The 23,066-nt window shown below is 46.4% G+C and overlaps 1 protein-coding gene across 1 annotated transcript in view; it reads right to left on the minus strand.

Moving 5' to 3' along the window:
• IGFN1 (immunoglobulin like and fibronectin type III domain containing 1) overlaps positions 1-20,964 on the minus strand; it is a 54,292-nt gene extending 33,328 nt beyond the window's left edge. The window contains exons 1-9 of the mRNA XM_030562203.1: positions 20,946-20,964; positions 19,866-19,988; positions 16,918-17,057; positions 16,289-16,388; positions 11,888-11,933; positions 10,434-10,611; positions 9,758-9,871; positions 6,359-6,530; positions 5,007-5,279 (exon numbers count right to left, since the gene is read on the minus strand). Coding sequence (XP_030418063.1) covers positions 5,007-5,279; positions 6,359-6,530; positions 9,758-9,871; positions 10,434-10,611; positions 11,888-11,933; positions 16,289-16,388; positions 16,918-17,057; positions 19,866-19,988; positions 20,946-20,964 — 1,165 coding nt within the window. The remainder of the gene's footprint in view (positions 1-5,006; positions 5,280-6,358; positions 6,531-9,757; positions 9,872-10,433; positions 10,612-11,887; positions 11,934-16,288; positions 16,389-16,917; positions 17,058-19,865; positions 19,989-20,945) is intronic.
• Between the last annotated feature and the right edge of the window lie 2,102 nt (positions 20,965-23,066).

A 23,066-nucleotide genomic window follows, 5' to 3' on the forward strand; every position in this document is an offset into this window, starting at 1 on the left:
TACCATCCTTATCATAGAAAGACTCCATGCCTTCTGCACCATTTAGACCACTTAGACTAGCACCAGGTCCTGCTCCACTTACCTTACCATCCTTACCATAGACAGACCCTGTGCCTCCTGCACCTGCTGCTACACTTAGCATAGAGTCCTTGCCGTCAAGAACACCCATTCCACCTGCAACACCAGCACCAGCTCCACCTAACATACCATCTTTGCCATAGCAAGAACCTGCACAACCCAAGCCAGCACCAGTCCCAGCACTCCCAGTGCCAGCTCCCTCTAGCATAGCATATCTGACCCTAGCACCATCTAGTCCACATCCAGCACCAGCTCTATCTAGCATAGCATCCGTGCCAGAGAGAGAACCCATGTTTCCTGTCCCTGCTAATCCAGCACCTGCATGACCAACACCATGTCCACCTAAAATAGGATCCTTACCATAGAGAGAGCCCATCTTGCCTACATTATCTAAACCAGTACCAGCTCCATCTAGCATACCATCTTTACCACAGAGATAGCCCTCACCCCTTGAATCACCTAGTCCAGCACTGTGCATATCATTCTTGCCATAGACAGAACCTGTCAGACCCCCTGCTCCTCCTAATCCAGCATCAGCTCCATCAGGTATAGCATCCTTTCCAGAAAGAGTTCCCATCCTCCCAGGGCTACTTACACCAGCACCAGAACCAGCAGCCCTGGAGCCAGCTCCACCTATCATTCTATTCTCACCATAGAGAGACACCATGCCCCCTGCACTACCAAAACCACTACCAGCCCCAGCAGCACCTGCTCCACCTACCATACCATCAATACCATAGAGAGACCCCATTGCCCCTGGACTACCTAAATCATCACCACCAACACCAGTACCAGCCCCATCTCCACCTAGCATATCATCCTTACCATAGGAGGACCTAAATCCTCCTGTACCACCAAAACCAGCACTAGCACCACCAATCTCAGCCTCATCTCCACCAGCCACAGCCCCAACTGCACCTCTCATACCATCCTTACCATAGAGAGACTTCACGCCACATGCATCACCTAGACCAGCATCACGAGCACCAGCCCCAGCAAGCATATCATCCTTATCATACAAAGATCTTATGCCTCCTGCACCTGTTGATCCAGCACTGGTTCCACCTTTCATACCATCCTTACCACAGAGGGAGCCCATGCTCCCTGCAACATCTGAGCCAGCACCACCAACATCAAATGCACCTAGGATAGCAGATCTGCCACCAGGTGCACTCATGCCTCCAGCACCATCTAGTCCAATACCAACACCAGCTCCACCTAGCATAACATCCTTGCCATAGAGGAAGCCTGCACCTTCTGCACCACCTAGACCAGCGAGACCAGCACCAGCTCCCCCTAGCATGCCATCCTTACCATAGAGAGAACTCATGCCCCCTGCACCACCTAGTCCAGCACCAGAACCACCAGCTCCCCCTAGCATGCCATCCTTACCATAGAGAGAATCCATGACCCTTGCACTACCTAGTCCAGCACCAGAACCACCAGCTCCCCCTAGCATGCCATCCTTACCATAGAGAGAACCCATGCCCATTGCACCACCTAGTCCAGCACCAGAACCACCAGCTCCCCCTAGCATGCCATCCTTACCATAGAGAGAATCCATGACCCTTGCACTACCTAGTCCAGCACCAGAACCACCAGCTCCCCCTAGCATGCCATCCTTACCATAGAGAGAACCCATGCCCCTTGTACCACCTAAGCCAGCACCACCAACATCAGATGCACCTAGTATAGCATCTCTGTCACCAAGAGCAACCATGTTTCCAGCACCATCTAGTCCAATACCAACACTGGCTCCACATAGCATAACATCCTTGCCATAGAGGGAGCCTGCAACCCCTGTACCACCAAGGCCAGTGTCAGAACCACCAGCTCCCCCTAGCGTACCATCCTTGCCAGAGAGGAATCCTATATTCCCTGCTCCTCCTAATCCAGCACCACCAGTGTCAGCACCACCTTTCATGCAATGGAGAGATCCCAACTCTTCTGAGCTTCCTAACCCAGCACCACCAAGCATGGAATCTCTATCACCGAAAGAAACCAACTCTCCTGCTCCCTCTAATCGACCATCAGAACCAGCTCCACTCAGCATAGAAACCTCACCATAAAAAGAACACAGATCCCATTCTTCTATTGCACCACCCATACCAGCTCCACCTAACTTCAAGTCCTGGCCATGAATCTTTCCCACACGTCCACCTTCATTACTAGCCAAACCAAATTTATTCCCATTTGCCACTGAAACTCCATCTGTCCCTGCTTCAGAAAACTGGCTTTTCCCCTTCCTTCCATCCTTCCGCACCCTTCCAGTTAGCCTATATTGTCCCAAAGAGCCATGTCGCCAATCAATATCCACTGAGGAGCCATAAAGTTCTCCACTACCATCTTGGTTACTTCCATACTGTCCATCTTTGCCTGTTCCAGTGCTTTTAAGGTGATTTTGATTCCCAAGGCCTTCTCCTTGTAGAAGTTCCTTGGCACCTTCTTCATCTGGCAACATGGACTTATCAGTCTGCCATCCATTTTTATCTGTTCTGGCTTCTTCAGTTTGTCTGCTCTTCCCTCTGGCAGCTGCATTGTAGATGCATTGTTTGTTGATTGGAGAAGAAGCCGTTCACAGGAAAGAAAAGACAAAAGCAACAGGAAAACAGTGAATAAAAATCTCACATGACGCTGCAGCCACCAAATGAAATATGCCATTATAGTGAGAAATGTATGAAAGGGATGAAAATGAGAGCATTCAATTTTGCACCACGATTTTTATGATTTCATTCCAGGACATTTCACAATACAAAAATTTAATTTTTTGCATAAAGGACATTTTCACACCCAGAATATATAAAACTCTTGCATGTTTCCAATGGAATTTCAGTCAGAATTTTATGTTTCTCAGTCAAAAACCAACATTTTAAGTAGAAGTGGGTTTGTTCTTACTCCAGAAAGGGACTTAAAGCTGACATGAGAGACAGTGCAACTTTTGCAGCTCCATTTTGTAAATTTCAAAATGAAATGGTAGTTTACAGAGTTTTGTTTCAATTATTTTACCCACTTAGCTTTTATTTACTCATTTAGTTAAATGCATAAAAAGGGTGCCTAACTTATATGCACTAGGCACCCCTGATAAAACTTATATAACCTCCCCTTCAAACAATGCCATACCCTCACAATCACAATTCCCTCCCATTTTCATATGTGCCCTGATTCTCATCAGATTCAGATTAGTTTGCACCACGGGAAGAGTAGAAGGCCCTGACAGCAATAGTCTCTCAACATTTTATTTTTGGAGTGAAGCGGTGTTTAGCCTGAGGATGGGCAGACCCAAAGCCCCATCTAGCTTTTCATCCGCTGGGGGATGCTGTGGTTTTCAGAAGTACAGAGATAGCTGTTGCTGAGAGGAAAAGGAGCCTGCTGGAAGTAAACAAGAAAGTCCATTATGGCAGTTGGAGACGAACATTTAATGCTTCTCCCTACATTCCACACCCAGCCCTCCCAACTTCCCTCTGCTGAGCAGCAGAGACCTCCTCGGGGGACTTACACAGAGGGGTCTAAACACACCAGTGGGACAACCAGTAAATGAAGACAATCAGAGACCTCTTAGAGGAGTTTGCATGGAGCCAGCAGCCAAGGATAGTGGACCAGCACAGACTCACAGAGATCAGTGTTGACCAAGAGACACTCAGAGGATACCAGCAATAGCTAGCAGCCATCTTAGGCCACATAGGGGTTGACAGCAAACCTGACTGATCCTAAAGACATTTTAGGGAAGCCCTGTCTCAGTAGCTCCATGGGGCTAGAGTGAAAGGCCACTTCTGGCTGAACGTGTATCTCTGGCAAGTTTAACAGGAAGCCTTCCCTGCAGACTAACCCCTGGCCCTCTGCTAGAAGGGTTTGTCCATCATCACTCAAAAGATGAGCTGCTCTGAGGAAGGTCTAAGTAAAATAGCTGAAAACACTATCCGGGTATCCTGAAGTAGCTTTAAACCTTGAAAAGGCCTGGCTCTAACTAGGTAACTGAGCCTACCAGATTAGGAAGGATCAGTCAACCTCACAGTTCCTGTCATGAGAGGTTGAGGGGATACCATGGACTCAAAGGCAACGTCTCTCTTGTACCTAGCCCTCTCCTGCATTCACCAAAAAGATGATGTACTCAGTGGCTAACAATCCCCACCATACTCCAAAGCACAGGGCCTACTAGCTGAACTGCAGGTTTGGGGCCCTGCCCCTCTAAGTTGCCCACCTAAGGAGTAAAGACTCCAGTCCTATTTCTAGGTTCATATTTACCTAAATTTTAGTTGTTCCTTAGGTGAGTTAAATAAGGATGTACACTACCAATTGTAAATACGATTTACAAGTCAAAGATCTGGGGGTTCAAGTTTCCTCATCTGGTCCCAGTTGGGTTGAAGGTCAGTAACTTAATGAAGACAACAGATAGCTGATTTGGATATCCTAATTAGGAGGACCCTACTTTAGAAATAGCAGCACTTGGATAGGAATAGTAGATTTTCAGGTCAGAAAGGATAATTGTCATCATCTTGTCTGATCTATTGTGTAACCCAGGCCAGAGATTTTCACCCTGTAATTTCTTCATCAAATTCCTATCTTGCAGTGGAGTTGGGGTGTATTTTTAAGAGAGATCCAGTCTTGATTTAAAGTCTCCAAGTGATGGAGAATCCACTAGATTGTAACAAATGAGTCTTATGGCAATAGGGAAAATGAGAGCTTGCAGGTTTTGTCAGTGTTCATAAGAAGGGGAGTTATTCCCTGATCGCCATAGTCCTACTGAAGAGGAAGGCTGAAGTTACTTTCTGATCTGCTTCCCACTCTCCCAGATAGCACTCCAGAGCCCCCAGCCTAACAATCAACTCCTAACAGCAATCCGTGTCTAACGGGAGGCCACCTGGTGACAAAGTTAGGTCCACCATAAGAAAGCAAAATCGAAGCTAAGGGAAGAGTAGAGTGTTACTCACGTTCCACCTCAAGCCACGCACTAGAGGAGCAGATTCTGATATCGAGGGTGTAAGTCCCTTTGTCAGTGAGCTGTGTGTTTTTAATAACCAGCTGGTGGGTCAGGCCATCAGGAGAGATGGAGATTTTGTACTTGTCATTCTCCTCAATGGGTTGTTTTCTATATAGCCACACGGCATCATAGCAGGGGCTGTATAGGCTGCATTCAAAGATGGCATTTCCTTGCTCATGGCAGTGCACTTCACTCAGCAAGTGTCGGAATCCCACAGGAATGACTGCAATGGCAAATCAAGGGCTATCAGTCATGTAACATATTTTCCATGACAGACAGCTCAGGTCTTTCAGGGAGAAAAGCTGTGCTGGAGCCTAGGGAAGTCTCCTATACTCTGGGAGGCTGTGGGAAGAGTGTGTTACATGCCCCCCAAAATGACCCTCCCTTCTATTATATTTTATACAGGAGATATACAAAACATATCTTGAAGCAAAATAATGTTGTTTCCCGCCTATTGGAGGCCACTATGGAAAGTTACAGTGGGACAGCTGCCACCTCCAGTCCCTCTGCAAGTCTTGGATGGGATGGCTCATTTCCCTTACAAGAACCAAAAAGGAACAGTCCACTTCTACATCCAATTATCAGGGTAGGATAGTGCCCATTCCCTTATAAGGATTCAGTTGGGACCCCCAATGGGTGGTCTCTCCAAGTTAGAATTGAGACCCATTGTCAGGAAAGTGTGGGTGAAGGGATTGCTTGACTCACTAAGACTAAACATGGATGGATGGATGCATGGATGGATGAAAGAAGAAAGAAGGAAAGAAAAAGAATTTGAAGTCAGTGAGCTTTTGCTCAGGCAGAAAGAACAACTACCCTGAGATGTGCACCTTAGTCTACTTCTGAGTGGTACAGGAATATATTTGCTTTTTTTATCTAACTAGGTACCTATACCTCATCACAGTGGTGTCTGAGCAGTTCACAATCATTCGTGGACTTTTAGCCTTACAACACCCCTTTGAGGACAGGGATTATTATCCTCATTTTACAGAAGGGGAACTGAGGCACAGGATACATTAAGTGTCAAGCCTGAAGTCATTCAAGAAGTCTGTGCTGAACCGAGAATTGAACTCATTCATCCTAAAACCTAATCCAGTGCCCAATCCACATGAGCACCTTTCCTACCCTTTCGCTTTTTATCACAAGCGTATTATTAGAGAGTAAGCGCCTTTGCCCACATAGACTTCAGTGGCTATTGATTTCCACTGATGAGTTTGGAATTTACTCCTAGATTAGATTTCCCATCTGAAATGGGTTCTTTACACATCCTGCCAAAGTGCATGTTTATAAAGCTCAGGTCCCTACAGTCAGCTTCTAACTCAGTTGAGAAGACATCCACATCCTCCACTTTGATCTGGTACACGCCGGCATCTTCCAGCTGCAGGTGGTTGATGGTGAAGTTGTACTTTTTCCCTGCCTGCCTCAGACAATGCTTTACTTTGTCATCGTTGAATCCATAATTGATCAGCTGGCCATCCTAAAGGGAGAAAAGAGGCAATTTGCTGAGTTAGAGCAATGCACTTGTTTAAATAGAAAGACATTAAATGGGTTTAAAGCACCAACTCAAGACAACATATTTCATTTAGGAATTCAGGTAAAGTGTGAAAACTTGATTTCTAGCATATGGAAGCCTCAGAGGTCCAAATCCCTTCAAACACATTACACCAAATTCATCCATGGTACAACTCCATTGATGTCAATGAGTTATATCGGGGATGGCTAATAACATAAGAATGGCCATATTGGGTCAGAGCAATGGTTCATCTAGCACAGTATCCTGTCTTCCAACAGTGGCTAATGTTTCAAAGGCAATGAATAGGAGAGAGCAATCATCAAGTGATCCATCTCGTTGTCCACTTCCAGCATCTCGCAGTCAGAGGTTTATGAACATCCAGAACATGGTGTTGCATCCCTGACCATCTTGGCTAATAGCCACTGATGGACCTATCTTCCAGGAACTTATCTAATTTTGTATGGAATCCAGTTATAGTTTTGACCTTCACACATCCCTTGGCAATGAGTTCCACCAGTTGACTGTGCATTGTGTGAAGAAGTACTTCCTTTTGTTTATTTTAAACTGGCTGCCTATTCATTTCATTGGGTGACCCCCTGGTTCTTGTGTTATGTGAAGGGGTAAATAACACTTCCCTAGTCACTGTCTCAACATCATTCATGATTTTATAGACCTTTATCATATCCCACCTTAGTTGTCTCTTTTCCAAACTGAATAGTACCCATCTTTTTAATCTCTTCTCTTATGGAAGCTGTTCCATATCCTTAATCATTTTTCTGTTCTTCTCTGTATCTTTTCCATTTCTAATCAATCTTTTTTGAGATGGGGTAAGCAGAACTTCACACAGTACTCAAGGTGTGGGTGTGCCATGGATTTATATAGAGGATTTATAGTATTTACTGTCTTATTATCTATCCCTTTCCTAACAGTTTCTACCATTCTGTTAGATTTTTTTAATTGACTCTGCACATTGAATGGATATTTTCAGAGAATTATCCGAAATGACTCCAAGATTTTTTTCTTGACAGGTAATTGCTAATTTAGACCCTCATCATTTTGTATGTATAGTTGGGATTATGTTTTACAATACGTATTACTTTAAGTTTGCATTTATCAACACTGAATTTCATCTGCCATTTTGTTGCCTTGTCACCCAGTTTAGTGAGATTCCTTTGTAACTCTTTACCGTCAGCTTTGGATTTAACGATTTTGAGTAATTTTGTATCATCTGCAAATTTTGCCATCTCACTGTTTATCCCTTTTCCAGATCATTTATGAATATGTTGAACAGCACTTGCTCCTAGTACATATCCCTAGGGAATACAGCTATTTACCTCTCTCCATTCTGAAAACTGACCATTTATTCCTACCCTTCCTTCCCCACCAACTTTTAACCAGTTACTGATCTATGAGAGGACCCCCCGTCTTATCCCAGGACTGCTTGGTTTGCTTAAGAGCATTTGGTGAGGTACCTTGTCAAAGTTTTTTTTGGAAAGTCCTAGTACACTATATCCACTGGATCACCTTTCTCCACATGTTTGTTGGCCCTATAGCAGGAGTCAGCAACCTTTGGCACGCGGCTCAGCAGCGTAAGCACCCTGGCGGGCTGGGCCAGTTTGTTTACCTGCCGCGTCCTCAGGTTCAGCTGATCGCTGCTCCCACTGGCCGCAGTTCACCGTCCCAAGCCAATGGGGGCGGTGGGAAGCGGCGGCCAGCACCTCCCTCAGCCCGCACTGCTTCCTGCCGCCCCCATTGGCCTGGGACGGCGAACCGCAGCCAGTGGGAGCCACGATCAGCCGAACCTGTGGACGCGGCAAGTAAACAAACCAGCCCAGCCTGTCAGAGTGCTTACCCTGGTAAACTGCATGCCAAAGGTTGCCGAACCCTGCCCTATAGCCTATTATTGCTGATAATGGGCAGTTGCTGCTCATTGCTTATGAAAACTGACTTCACAATGAACCCTGTACAGAATTCTCTTATATGAGGAAAAAATATTTATTTGCCTGATTCACATGGCATTTTGAGGTTTAATTAATTAGTTTCTTATTGTAGCTTTGAAGATGTAAATGCTCAGGGTGCTTAGACTCTCTCCTAATGTGGATGGAATAGCTTGTGATCAAACTGCCCTCCAATTTGTGATTTTACTCACAATCTCTGCTACCACTTGTGGCTGCCTGGACCACTTCCCCACCCGTTTGTTTCATAGCTTCACATAGTTTAAGGGCAGAAGGGACCATTGGATCATCTAGTCTGACTTCCTCTATAACACAGGCTGGAGAATTTCCCACAGTTATCGCTGTGTCGAGTCCAGTAACTTGTGTTTGGCTAAAGCATATCTTCCAGAAAGACATGCAGTCTTGATCTGAAGACTTCAAGAAATGGAGAATCCACCACTTCCTTTGGCAGTTTGTTCCAATTGTTAATCATGCTCGCTGTTAAAAATGTGCGCAGTACACAGAGGTAAACCCACCTTACTACTACTGCTCATCACTCCTTGTTCATACAGCCAAAGATCCTGTTTTCTCTTTTTGATACACATTGCACGGAGAGTTCATTTGGCACTGCATAAATGTCTCTAAAACAGCTATAAAAACTGCATACATAGAAAAGGCATATTAGGAAAACATTTAATGTATTTTTAGCTGTTTCTGAATGCAATGTAGCAGCAGGAAATGAGGAAGAGGACTCAGCACCATGTGATCATCCTGTTGTTCATAAATCACCTGCAGCACCAGTGATCTAATGACCATGTCTGTGAACTTCTGTAAGTAGGTCTAATTTTTGATTTCCTTGAGAGTCCTCTTTGAAAGACGACAGGGACACAATGCCCATCAAAATGAATGAGACTAGTTTGAATTTGCTGATTTGAGACTGCAGGCATCAATTTATTGACTGTGGGGTTCTTGAATTTCCATGGAGGACCCTGATGGACTTGAATCTTTATTGTAACCCCTTCATCTGCTGTGCTTCAGGTCTCATGCCACATCCACCAGCAGAGGACGACTGGATGGGACTCCCACTTCAATTATGCTCCTTAATCAACCAAAGGGGTTGCTATTGAGAGACACATTATAAAGCAATTCTTACACACACAGGTGCTGCACAGTGAAACGGGCATGTTATGAGTCAGATCTAAGTGACTACTGAAATCTCAATATGGCTTGATCTAGCCACTCCATCTCCCACCTTACCTTGTACAGGTAAATTCTGCTTTCAGGATTTTTCAGGTCCATCTCTAGATGGAATGTAGCATTCCCCTCCTTATTGACCTTGATGTGTTTGAGGTTTGTGACACTGTAGATATACTGTGAAGGACAGACACAAGCACATGGTATATGATAGGGCTGGCTTTAGTAGATCTTCCATTAGATTGTCAAAATGATGTGGAATGGTGTAGCAAAAGGAACAGCACTAGCCCTCCACTTTTTGCTGCTTTAGGCAAGCTGGATAGTACCGTCACTCATACACAAAGCAAACACCATTGGTCCAATTTTCAAATATGGTTGTCGGTATTGGTTGACCTAATTCTACATTTGAGTGTGTAAATCAGCACTTAGGAGCACAAGTATCCATCACAGGCACCCAAATACAAAATTCAGCACCCAGGTTTTAAAAAATGGGCTCCCTGGTACCAATTCCACCAATACCTTGCGAAGTGAAGACCACTGAAATTACAGGAGTTACACACAGGTCAGGCTGGAATTGAGCCTTCTTTGTTGTATTGCCACTAATGTTTTGCTGCCCTTGGGTAAAATGTTCAAAAGCATCTAAGTGACTTAGTAGCTTAAATCCCATTTTCTAAAGTAATTTAGGCCCATAGGAGCTTAAGTCTCATTGAAATCCAATGGTTTTCAAGATTTGTCTTACCTGTTGTTGCTTGTCCTCTCTGTCCTTCTTCATCTGCTGAAGCTTCCTCAGCATCCCACGGAAGTCAACAATCCCATGCTTTAAACAGATTTTCTCATAATCCTTCCTATCAGCATTCAGCAGCAACTGCCAGATCTGTTCCATGTCAACTTCCTTCTTCTGTGCAGGTAGTGGAGTTCTAAGGAACAGTCACAGGAGGAGAAGCTGGGAGTTTAGATAGGCAACAGGGAGCACCTCTTTCCTCTTATAGAATCATAGAATATCAGGGATGGAAGGGACCTCAGGAGGTCATCTAGTCCCACCTCCTGCTCAAAGCAGGACCAATCCCCAACTAAATCATCCCAGCCAGGGCTTTGTCAAGCCTGACCTTAAAAACCTCTAAGGAAGGAGATTCCACCACCTCCCTAGGTAACCCATTCCAGTGCTTCACCACCCTTCTAGTGAAAAAGTTTTACTTAATATCCAACCTAAACCTCCCCGCTCTGCAACTTGAGATCATTACTCCTTGTTCTGTCATCAGGTACCACTGAGAACAGTCTAGATCCATCCTCTTTGGAACCCCCTTTCAGGTAGTTGAAAGCAGCTATCAAATTCCCCATCATTCTTCTCTTCTGTAGACTAAACACAGGGTCGGCTCTAGCCATTTCGCCGCCCCAAGCACGGCGGCACGCCACGGGGGGTGCTCTGCCTCTCGCCAGTCCCGCAGCTCTGGTGGACCTCCCACAGGCGTGCCTGTGGATGCTCCACCGGAGCCGCGGGCCCAGCGGACCCTCCGCAGGCATTCCTGCGGGAGGTCCACAGGAGCCACCTGCCGCCTTCCCGGCAACCGGCAGACCGCCCCCCGTGCCATGCCGCCCCAAGCACGTGCTTGGCATGCTGGGGCCTGGAGCCGGACCTGACTAAACAATCCCAGTTCCCTCAGCCTCTCCTCATAAGTCATGTGCTCCAGCCCCCTAATAATTTTTGTTGCCCTCCGCAACTTAATTTACCCTTCTTTCATTCTTCATCCCCACCCTTTCTGGAGGTCATATCCACCAGCAGATGAAGACTAGACAGGATGGGACTCTTTCTGAGACACATTGATGCTGCTTCTTAATTGGCCAGAAGTGTTACTGTTGAGATACATGCCACATGTCTTTGTACCCTTTTTCTGCCATTTCCCCAATAAGTTCAGTGCAAGCTAAAATGCAGGAGCAGAAGAGACACAGATCCCTTAAAGCAAACTTCTTGATACAAGACAGTATCAGCAGCACAACCTTGTAGATGCCTCCTACTGGAGAGTGCTGGCACCTCAGCCCCAGAGCCAGTCGCAGAGCACCTTCCATGTGGTGACTCCAAGCAAGCAGAAGCAGGTAGTGTTGCCTGGATGGTATGTGAAGGGTGGATCGTCACCCCTGCCACAAAGGCTAAACAAGCCTCTTTTATGACACTGGTCCTGCCCCAGGGCCACTCACCGCTTCCTTAACATTTTCCTGTAGTCCTGCAACTCTTTCTTCAGGTCTGTAAGAAAAAGAAATGGCAGGATGTGAAAATGGAATCACTCAACAGGACATAACACAGAACCAAAAAGAGCTTTAGAAAAACAAAGGCCACCATGATGCCTCCACTAATAGGTGTCCAAATTGAGACATCTTAGGCCACTTCTGAAAATTTAGCTGAAAACGCACTTTTGCGGCTAAATGGCGAGCTGTGTTTTAGATCCCTTTTAGTCCCTCTAGTGCACCCTTTAGGTGACAGGCCTGTCTTCCTCTCACCTTTCCCACTGGGACTGGATCTCTGGGTGGCAGCCCCCTTATTTCCCAACCACATTAACACAACAGGTCCAACTAGGCTTGGCACCTGTAAACCATTTTTCTCCAGGGGCTTGTGAGTGACTCACAAACGGCTTCTTCAGAAACAAAGCATTATTTATTCACCCAAAGGTACATAACAAGCAGAGAAAAGGGATAAAACAACAAAAGGCCGATACACCTGGATCTTACCTAAACTTTATTCTTTTCTTGTAAGTTTTGGCTAAGTTCCACTCAGCTCAGACACCCCTTTTCCTGAGAAAGACAGACAGCTCCTGAAGCATTCTCTGTCTCTCTCTGTCGAAGGTCCATCTCTAGCCTCTACTGCCTGCTCATCCCCCTTCCTTTCTAGACCAGGGACTTTAATAGTTTAATATCTCCTTTGATCCCAGATGTGGGTCTGAGAAAAATAAACCTTGCTAGCTGAGTTGGAGCCAGACAGGTGGACATTCTCTTATTATTAGCTTCCCCACTGTTTCTCTCTGATGGTACCTTTTCTTTTCCATTGTTCTATTTCTTGTTTGTTTCCCCTAACAGTCTCCTTTGATTCCGCTTCTTGTAGCCAGGCTGGATAATATCAAGCAGGTTAACTGAAGTGCCTATGATATTCATAGAACATAATACAGAGAGCTCTCCTGTTCTCCACACTTACCCTCCTGAGACTCAGTGGGGAATGGTTTTGTTGTTTTCTTGAAACTAACTGATGAGTTGGGAGAGGAGATAGAGCAAAGAAAGAAAAGGAAAAAAAATCATTAGGTAACACAGTCACCATAATAATAATACTAACAAGCCTTAATACTTATACAAGTGTCTTCCATCCCAGAATCTCTAATCTGTGAAAGTCACAGGGAAAAATCCCAGCCTGGATTTGTGTGTCCAGGTATCATGGATTCCCAATAATTCCCAGTTATTAGTAAATATTTAGACTCACAGACTTTAAGGTCAGAGGGGACCATTATGATCTTCTAGTCTGACCTCCTGTACAACGCAGGCCACAGAATCTCACCCACCCACTTCTGTAACAAACCCCTGACCTATGTCTGAGCTATTCAAGTCCTCAACTTGTGGTTTAAAGACTTCAAGGTGCAGAGAATCCTCCAGCAAGTGACGGGTGCCCCATGCTGCAGAGGAAAGCAACCCCCCACCCAGGGCCTCTGGCAATCTGCCCTGGAGGAAAATTCCTTCCCAGCCCCAAATATGGTGATCAGCTAAACCCGGAGCATCTGAGCAAGACTCACCAGACAGACACCCAGGAAAGAATTCTCTGTAGTAACTCATATCCCACCCCATCTAACATCCCATCACAGGCCATTGAGCATATTTACCGCTAATAGCCAAAGATCAATTAATTGCCAAAATTAGGCTATCCCATCATATCAACCCCTCCATTAATTTATCAAGCTTACTCTTGAAGCCAGATGTGTCTTTTGCCCCCACTACTCCCCTTGGAAGGCTATTCCAGAACTTTACTCCTCTAATGGTTAGAAACTTTCATCTAGTTTCAAGTCTAAACTTCCTGATTGCCAGTTTATATCCATTTGTTCTTGCGTCCACATGGGTACTGAACTTAAATAATTCCTCTCCCTCCCTGGTATTTATCCCTCTGATATATTTATAGAGAGCAAGCATATCTCTCCTCAGGTTTCTTTTGGTTAAGCTAAATAAACCAAGCTCTTTGAGTCTGCTGTCATAAGACAGGATTTCCATTCCTCAGATCATCCTAGTAGCCCTTCTCTGTAACTTTCCAATTTGAATTCATTCTTCTTAAACATGGGAGACCAGAACTGCACACAGTATTCCAGATGAGGTCTCACCAGTGCCTTGTGGTACTAATGGTACTAACACCTCCTTATCTCTACTGGAAATATGCCGCCTGATGCATCCCAAGACCGCACTAGCTTTTTTCACAGCCATATCACATTGGCGGCTCATAGTCATCCTGTGATCAACCAATACTCTGAGGTCCTTCTCCTCCTCTGTTACTTCCAACTGATACGTCACCAGCTTAGAACAACAATTCTTGTTATTAATCCCTAAATGCATGACCTTGCACTTTTCACTATTAAATTTCATCCTATTACTATTACTCCAGTTTACAAGGTCATCCAGATCTTCCAGTATGATATCTCAGTCCTTCTCTGTGTTAGCAATACCTCCCAGCTTTGCGTCATCCTCAAACTTTATTAGCACATTTCACTTTTTGTGTCAATGTCAATAATAAAAAGATTAAATAAGATTGGTCCCAAATCCGATCCCTGAGGAACTCCACTAGTAACCTCCCTCCAGCTTGACAGTTCAACTTTCAGTATGACCCATTGTAGTCTCCCCTTTAACCAGTTCCTTATCCACCTTGCAATTTTTATATTGATCCCCATCTTTTCCAATTTAGCTAATAATTCCCCATGTGGAACTGTATCAAACGCCTTACTGAAATTGAGGTAAATTAGATCTACTGCGTTTCCTTTGTCTAAGAAATCTGTTATCTTCTCAAAGAAGGAGATCAGGTTGGTTTGGCACGATCTACCTTTTGTAAAACCATGTTGCATTTTGCCCCAATTACCATTGATCTCAATGTCCTTAACTACTTTCTCCTTCAAAATTTTTTCCAAGACCTTACATACTACAGATGTCAAACTGACAGGCCTGTAGTTACCCGGATCACTTTTTTTCCCTTTCTTAAAAATAGGAACTTGTAGCGAGGAGGCCTGGTTCCCAGCTGCCCCAGAAGGGGACGAGCCCCTCCGCACGCCAAAGTGGGCAGAGCCAGTGGAGCTTGCACCTGGCCCCCAGAAGTCAAGGTGCAGAACAGGAAGTACAAAAGCTCAACCCCAGAGCTCACTAGGGCCCCGGGCGCCAGAGAAGCCAGACGCCTGTGGCCTAGCTCCCTGTGGTGAGACTCCTACAGTCTGCAATCGACCTGAGGACTGGCCAGATCAGCCAAGGCCTGATGCCGACCAGATCCCACAGAAGCTGTTAAGCCTGCTGGTGGCAAGCTATGTGGAGGAGCTACCAAGCCTACCGCTTGCCGAGTACCCCAAGGAGCCCATTGTGCTTGATTCTGTGGAGGACACCATCAGAATGCAAGTATCTCTAGAGGGGGAGGTAGGAAGTAGCCCGGGGCAGCTGACCCTAGTCTGACTGCATCACACCCAGAGCCAATGTCAGTGTGTTGCGGTCAGGATCCCCACTGACACTGCAGCAGGTCTTCGGCCACTGCTAGGGCCCCGGGCTGGGATGCAGTGGAGTGGGTGGGCCTGCATCCCCCCTGCCACCCAAAGTGCGGGTGGCAGTCTCCCCCTTTCCCTGGTCCTTTGAAGCTAGGACCTGGGTGTCCTGAACCTATTTGTTTGCTCAGCCTCTGCTTGAAGGCCTGAGCTCCTGACTGTTAGCTGCCCTGCCAGGCTAATTCCCCGATTCACCGGACTTAAGGCCAAGGCGGCCTGGTTCCCAGCCACCCCGGAGGGGGACGAGCCCTGGACAAACCCCTCTACAGAACTATGTTAGCAATTCTTTAGTCATATGATACAACCCATGAGTTTACAGATTCATTAAACATTCTTGCTAATGGGCTTGCAATTTCATGTGCCAGTTTCTTTAAATTTGTATTATAGCAGTACCTAGAAGCTCCAACCAAGATCAGAACCCCTTTGAGCTCGCTGTACATACACATGGGAAGAGGCTGTCCCTGCCCCAAAGATCTTATAATCTAAATTGATAAAGGAAATATTACCACACCATTTTACAGATGGGGAGCCTAGGCACAAGAAGACTAAAAGTCTTGCCCAGGATCACACAGGAAGACTGCAGTAGAACCAGACACTGAACTTGGAGCTTTTGAGTCGCAGGCCAATACAAAAACCACACGACCAACCTTTGTCTGTCTGTTATAACAGGTGACTTCTATCCATCACCAAAGTAAGAGGAGCGACTGAAGAAGTCCAATCTCTTGCGTGTACAATACTCCCTTTCCTAGAGAAAGGAAACCTGGACAATGGTCTCAGCAATCATCAGTTCTCTGTGAAAGTCAAATCAGAACGTTTTCACACAGGACCCAGCCAGTCCTACCTTGAATGACCTTGAGGCCAGCAGTGCATGCAGCTTCCCCATACTCATTCACAGCAGAGCAATGGTACAAATCAGTATCTTCTGCAGTGAGTTTGTTTATCTTAAAGAGAAGAAGATAGTATGAGCTGGCAGCAGTGGTGAATGAGGAATCTCTCCTCTTCCCAGATGCTAATCTCCTTATGAAGTAGCTGCAAAGTATCATCCTTGGTCCTCTTTCTGTTCTCAGGAGATTCCTAAAAGCTTTGTTTTCTTTAGTGCTGTGTGTTATTGCAGATTCAATGCCACCCATACTCACTTCCATCCATGATCCATCTAGACAACTGTGCTCCTCTGGGACAATTCAGTTTACAAAGCCCAGGGTGAAGTTCCTGCAACTTGACTCTACATAACTCCTCCAATACACCCTAGTCTTGACCTCTAACACCCTCTCCTAGTCCAGTCCTGAGTTCCTTGTACAGAGATCTGCTGATCCCTTCAATCCTGAGCTGCACTACTTTCTGCTATTCTTGTCCTGGGTTCCCCACACAGCTCTGTTGATATCCACAGCCCCCCTGCTATCCCAGCCTGAGTTTCTCTCTTCCTATCTCTTTCTGCTATGCTGGGCCCAATATGCCATAACTGACCCTTACCTGCAGGATGAACTCATTTGTAATGCCATTGAAGGACATTTGGTATTTGTCAGGATTGTTCATTTCTTCTTTCTTCCGCTTCCATATCACCTTGGGCGGGGGTTCACCCTTAACCACAGCCCTGAACATGGCATTTTTACCTTTCAAAAGAGGCAAAACATTAGTTACTTAGGGGAGGAGGCAGGAGCTTGGATAAAATAGGACCAAGCAACAGTTGAGCTGCCTGCTTTTCAAAAAGCTGACTTGAAAGGTATCTTTCAGACTCATCCACCGACTGATACCATTTCATCCCTGAATTTTTATTTCTAGGCAGAAAATGCATTTTTCATAGGACTGATTTTAATCCTAAAAATTCAGATCCAGATCTGGAGTCAACCACACCAACATTTGTGGGGATGAGGAGTGGATTTGGAGTTCCACTTCAGGCCCAACTTGATTTTTTCCCACATGTTAATGTTAAAAAAACCTTAATGTTCTGTTTAAAAAGTTTGTTTGAGTTTTTTGGAGGGGAGGTACATAATCTATTAAGGATGTTGCACATGAATTTTAAGGATCTCAGTTCAAAACCTTGTACACATACACACACAGAACTACTGATGAGAGCTCTGCTATTTAGCCATGTCTGGCCGCCAGTCTGGCAGATGCACCATCATCAACAAATAGCACCAGTGATTCCAATCATCAGTGGCTATAAACGGAAAGGACAATTTTAAAGAAGAGAGAGATCCCTCCCTAATCCAGCATAAAAACTCTATTCAGTATTTGGAATGTATATTCTCTTAACAGAAATGTTCATTAATCCTTTCTGAGCAATCAGGCCCTATCCTCAGCGCACAAGAGTTATGCCATATTCCCTGCATCGTCTCAGCATCTTGTCCATTTGCCTTCTGCTGACTCCACCCAGCTTCCTCCTTTTCTTTTCACCTTGAAAGACACATTGGTTACTTTTGCAATCTTCCCAAAACACATGCAGTAAATTATCCCAAGCACAGACAGTAAATTTGTGACCACTGAATGTTAGTTTCTGAGGGTCCCTTTAGCGTAGTAGATGTGAGGACAATAGAGATGGTCAGAAAATGTCTTTGTTTCCAGAGAAAAGTTAGATTTTGTATTGAAAAAACAATTTTTTTCCAGTTTTCATCCCCAAACAGCCAGAAACTAGAAATTGTTTTCCAATTTCCAATTTCCAATTTCCAATTGTTTCATAGAAAGCAGCCCCTTCTCCATGGAAGTTTTGATTTTGTCCAAACTCCAATTTTCAGTTGGAAAAAAGTTTCAGTTGAAAAATTTTGACTAGCCCTAAGCAGGGACCATCTTTTTGTTCTGTGTCCATACAGTGCCTAGCACAACAAGGTCCTGTAGTCCATGACTGGGGCCTCTGGCATTATGCAAATACACTAAACATAATAATAAAGGACCATATTTATTGCAAGGTGGCCCTGGTAAAAATCTGGGGCACCAATGGAGGGCATTGCATCCCTCTATAAAATGCACAACAGTCTATGGACAAGTGACATGATTGTATGGAGAGAGAGGAGAAAACTGAAAGCTGCAGGTGCTGGAAATCTATCCATCTTGCAGAGTTAGGGACTTTACACAGGCTTTGCCACATTCTGCAGAGTCCATACATACAATCGGAAACATTGCTCTAGGGAAATCAATGAGAGTCTTTCCACAGATGTCAGTGGGCTTTCGATCAGACCTTTGGTGATGATGAATTGGCCTTCCTGTAAATACCACACACTGCAACCCAGGGATGGATTTACACCTGATGTGCTCCTAGGCAAAGCATGTTCAACGCTCCCCCTGCCTAAGCTGACATTCATGTTTTCCATAAAAAATTAAACACAGAGAAATATAAACACAGCCTCCCTGTGAAGGCACGAGACCCTCCACCATGCAGGTAGGGTTGCTAACTTTCTAATAGCACAAAACCGAACACCCTGCCCCGCCCCTGCCCCGAGGCCCCGCCCCTTCCCCCAGGCCTCAGCCCCCTCTTGCTCCATCCCCCCTCCCTCCATTGCTCACTCTCTCCCACCCTCATTCAAACTGGGCTGGGGCAGGGGTGCAGGATGGGGGTGAGGTCTCAAGCTGGGGGTGCGGGCTCTGGTGTGGGGCCAGAAATGGGGGGTTCAGGGTAGGGTGACCAGATAGCAAGTGTGAAAAATCGGGCCAGGAGGTGGGGGGTAATAGGAGCTTATATAAGAAAAAGCCCCAAAAATATTGGGACTGTCCCTATAAAATCTTCAGCAGCTGCCCCACCCAGCAGTGGCTCACAGAGTCCCCAGGTGGGCTGACTCGGATGCTCACCCTACTCCAGCCCCACATGCAGGGTGGCCAGGAGCCCAGTTGCAGCAGGAGAGCTGTATGTATTAACTTTTTAACTTTTAACCCACTTTTAACTTTTAGGAACCCCCAGAACACCAACGATCCTAGGCACATGTCTACTGTGCCTCGCTAGAAATCCGGCCCTCCTGCAACCTTAATCACACCACTCCTTGATGTAGTGGGGCCAGCCGAGGACAAATGGAGGTGTCAAGCCCTCCTGCCACCCCTCATTTTAATGGGGGTTTAATCTCAATACTGAGCTTTTTAAGTGCTTCAGCAGAAAATGAAAATAAACCAGCTGAAGTTTCTATTGTAAAACATTTTACTCTGATCACATGGAAGTAGATCAACCTGCTGTAGAGTTCAAATGGCTCCGTTTATACCATATGAGCCAGATTCTGATCTCATTTTCACGGTGTGAAGCAATAACAACTCCACTGCCATCAGGGGGGTTACTCCAGACTTATACCAACGTGACTGAGGCTTTAGCCACACAAGAAAATTTTATTGAATTAACTATTTCAAAACTGACAATTAAATCAATAGTTTTCTCATGCAGGCAAGGCCTGAGATCAAGAATCTGGCTCTGTGAGATTAACTGTTTCTTAAGAGCATCTCACCTTCCTGTAATGTTAGGGTGATGGGTTTTCGCTCAAAGTCAGGTGTGCTACATCCTTTCGGAATAACTTCAACAAACTGCTTGATGGTCACCCCTGGGATGGCAGATTTCTTACGAGGTTTCACTGGAGAAAAAAAAAATTAACATGAATTCAAGTTACACTGTGAACTCTTCAGGGCAGGGAGCATCTCTTAATATGTGTATATATGATGCCCCGTACAACGGGGCATAGCTCGTAGTTGGGATCTCTGAGCATAAGCACTACTGTAATACAAATTCACAATAAGAAATAGAGGTCTGAACAGCAACAGTCAGATGTGGATCTGGACATTCCTTAAGTTCTGGGTGTTCAGATCAGAGATTTTAATTTGACCCATTGTAAATTAGCAGCCAGGCGGCTGGTTTAGATACAAGGTTTTTGTCCAGGCATGTGTGTCATAGACAAAGCAATTATGCCTACTGATCCTTTGGAACTATTCACAGGGCTGCCCAGATGGGGGTGGGGGGGCAAGTGGGGCAATTTGCCCCAGGCCCCACAGGGGCCCCAACGAGAGTTTTTGGGGCCCCTGGAGCGGGGTCCTTTACTCGCTCCGTGGGCCCCAGAAAACTCTTGTGGGGCCTGGGCCCCCAGAACTTCTTCCGCTCCGGGGTCTTCAGCGGCAGCGGGGATCCCCCACGATGGGTCTTCGGGGCACTTTGGCGGCAGGTCCCAGAGCGGAAGGATCCCCTGCCACCAAATTACCATCAAAGCAGGGGGGCCCCGCCACCGAAGACCTCAGGCCCCCTGAATCCTCTGGGCGGCCCTGGTTATTCAAGCTTTTGAACACTGCCAATCGTGGGGTGATTATTCAGAATTCCACATGCTGATCAGCTGAAGTTTTGAATCTAGGAAAGGATTGTGGCAGAGATGTACAAAACCTACTAGACTAGTGAGTCCATCCCATTGCAATGGCAAGATACAGTTCCCTGACAGAGGACACAACACATATGAAACGCAAACTACAAGAAGGCAAGACTGGCTCATTTCTGAGGAAGATCACAGGTTGAGTTCACAGTTTCTTGGTTTGTTGTTCTTTCTCACCTGCTCTACAGCTTTCCATTGTCATTCTGAAGGTCATCACTACAGCTTAGTGGATTCTCCTGTAAAATAGAAGATAGTTTCATTGCTTGGGGACGTTTGTAACTCATGAGGTGTGTGGAAAGACCTAATATCCAGAAGCTATTTAAAATCTTTTCCTTATTTTGCCTGCATCAGTTTGCCCCATCCTTAGTTGCTAGACCCTGGCACTCCAGAGGAGAAAGCCTAGTTCATTAGCATACCTCCACTGCTTATTCCTCAAAGAATCGCCTCCAGGCATCAAATTCCACCTCCACCACCCTTGCTTTTTTCATTATTGCTTATAAACTATCAGTACGTTATGACTGAAGTAACCAAGCAGTTAACAGGACTAAACCTGATTATTTATTCAAGCCAATTTACACATATAACAACATTCCACCATTGCATCTTCTGCCTTCATGCTCCCTTGATTCCTTCCCCCAGATGCTGCCTGGGTGTTCTCAGGTTGAAAGAACTGGGCACACTGAGGGTATGTCTACATCTACAATTTTGCAGCCCTGGTTGTTACAGCTGTATTAGTACAGCTGTATAGGGCCAGCGCTGCAGAGTGGCCACACTTACAGCAACCAGCGCTGCAAGTGGTGTTAGATGTGGCCACACTGCAGCGCTGTTGGGCGGCTTCAAGGGGGGTTCGGGGAACGCGAGAGCAAACCGGGGAAGGAGACCAGCTTCGCCGCGGTTTGCTTTCACGTTCCCCGAACCCCCCTGCAAACCGCAGGGAAGGAGACCTGCTTGCACGGGGGTTCGGGGAACGCGAGAGCAAACTGGGGAAGGAGACCAGCTTCGCCGCGGTTTGTTCTCGCGTTCCCCGAACCGCCCTGCAAACCGCAGGGAAGGAGACCTGCTTGCACGGGGGTTCGGGGAACGCGAGAGCAAACTGGGGAAGGAGACTAGCTTCGCCGCGGTTTGCTCTCGCGTTCCCCGAACCCCCCTGCAAACCGCAGGGAAGGAGACCTGCTTGCACGGGGGTTCGGGGAACGCGAGAGCAAACCGGGGAAGGAGACCTGCTTGATTACCAGAGGCTTCCTCAGGTATGCTGGGATACCTGCTTATTCCACGGAGGTCAAGAAAAGCGCTGGTAAGTGTCTACACTTGATTACCAGTGCTGGATCACCAGCGCTGGATCCTCTACACCCGAGACAAAACGGGAGTACGGCCAGCGCTGCAAACAGGGAGTTGCAGCGCTGGTGATGCCCTGCAGATGTGTACACCTCCTAAGTTGCAGCTCTGTAACCCCCTCACCAGCGCTGCAACTTTGTGATGTAGACAAGCCCTTAGTCTAAAGGAGAGAAGGTTGGCAGGGAAACTTATAATAGTCTTCAAATATTTAAAAAATGGATATAAAGAGGACAGTGTTCAATTGCTTTCCATATCCACCGAGTGGAGGGCAAGAAATAATTGGCTTGGTTTGCAGCAAGGGAGATTCAAGTTAGATATCAGGAAAAACTTTCTAAGGCCATGTCTACATCTAAAATTTTGCAGCGCTGGTTGTTACAGCTGTATTAGTACAGCTGTATAGGGCCAGCGCTGCAGAGTGGCCACACTTACAGCAACCAGCGCTGCAAGTGGTGTTAGATGTGGCCACACTGCAGCGCTGTTGGGCGGCTTCAAGGGGGGTTCCGGGACCGAGAGAGCAAACCGGGAATGCCGCGGTTTGCTCTCTCGGTCCCGGAGCCAGCCAGCAAACCGCGGGGAAGGAGACCTGCTTGCTCGGGGTTCCGGGACCGAGAGAGCAAACCGGGAAAGGAAACCAGCTTCGCCGCGGTTTGCTCTCTCGGTCCCGGAACCCCGAGCAAGCAGGTCTCCTTCCCCGCGGTTTGCTGGCTGGCTCCGGGACCGAGAGAGCAAACCGCGGCGTTCCCGGTTTGCTCTCTCGGTCCCGGAACCCCGAGCAAGCAGGTCTCCTTCCCCGCGGTTTGCTGGCTGGCTCCGGGACCGAGAGAGCAAACCGCGGCGTTCCCGGTTTGCTCTCTCGGTCCCGGAACCCCGAGCAAGCAGGTCTCCTTCCCCGCAGTTTGCTGGCTGGCTCCGGGACCGAGAGAGCAAACCGCGGCGTTCCCGGTTTGCTCTCTCGGTCCCGGA

The sequence above is a fragment of the Gopherus evgoodei genome, chromosome 4, assembly GCF_007399415.2.
Source record: "Gopherus evgoodei ecotype Sinaloan lineage chromosome 4, rGopEvg1_v1.p, whole genome shotgun sequence".
Taxonomy (NCBI): Eukaryota; Metazoa; Chordata; order Testudines; family Testudinidae; genus Gopherus; species Gopherus evgoodei.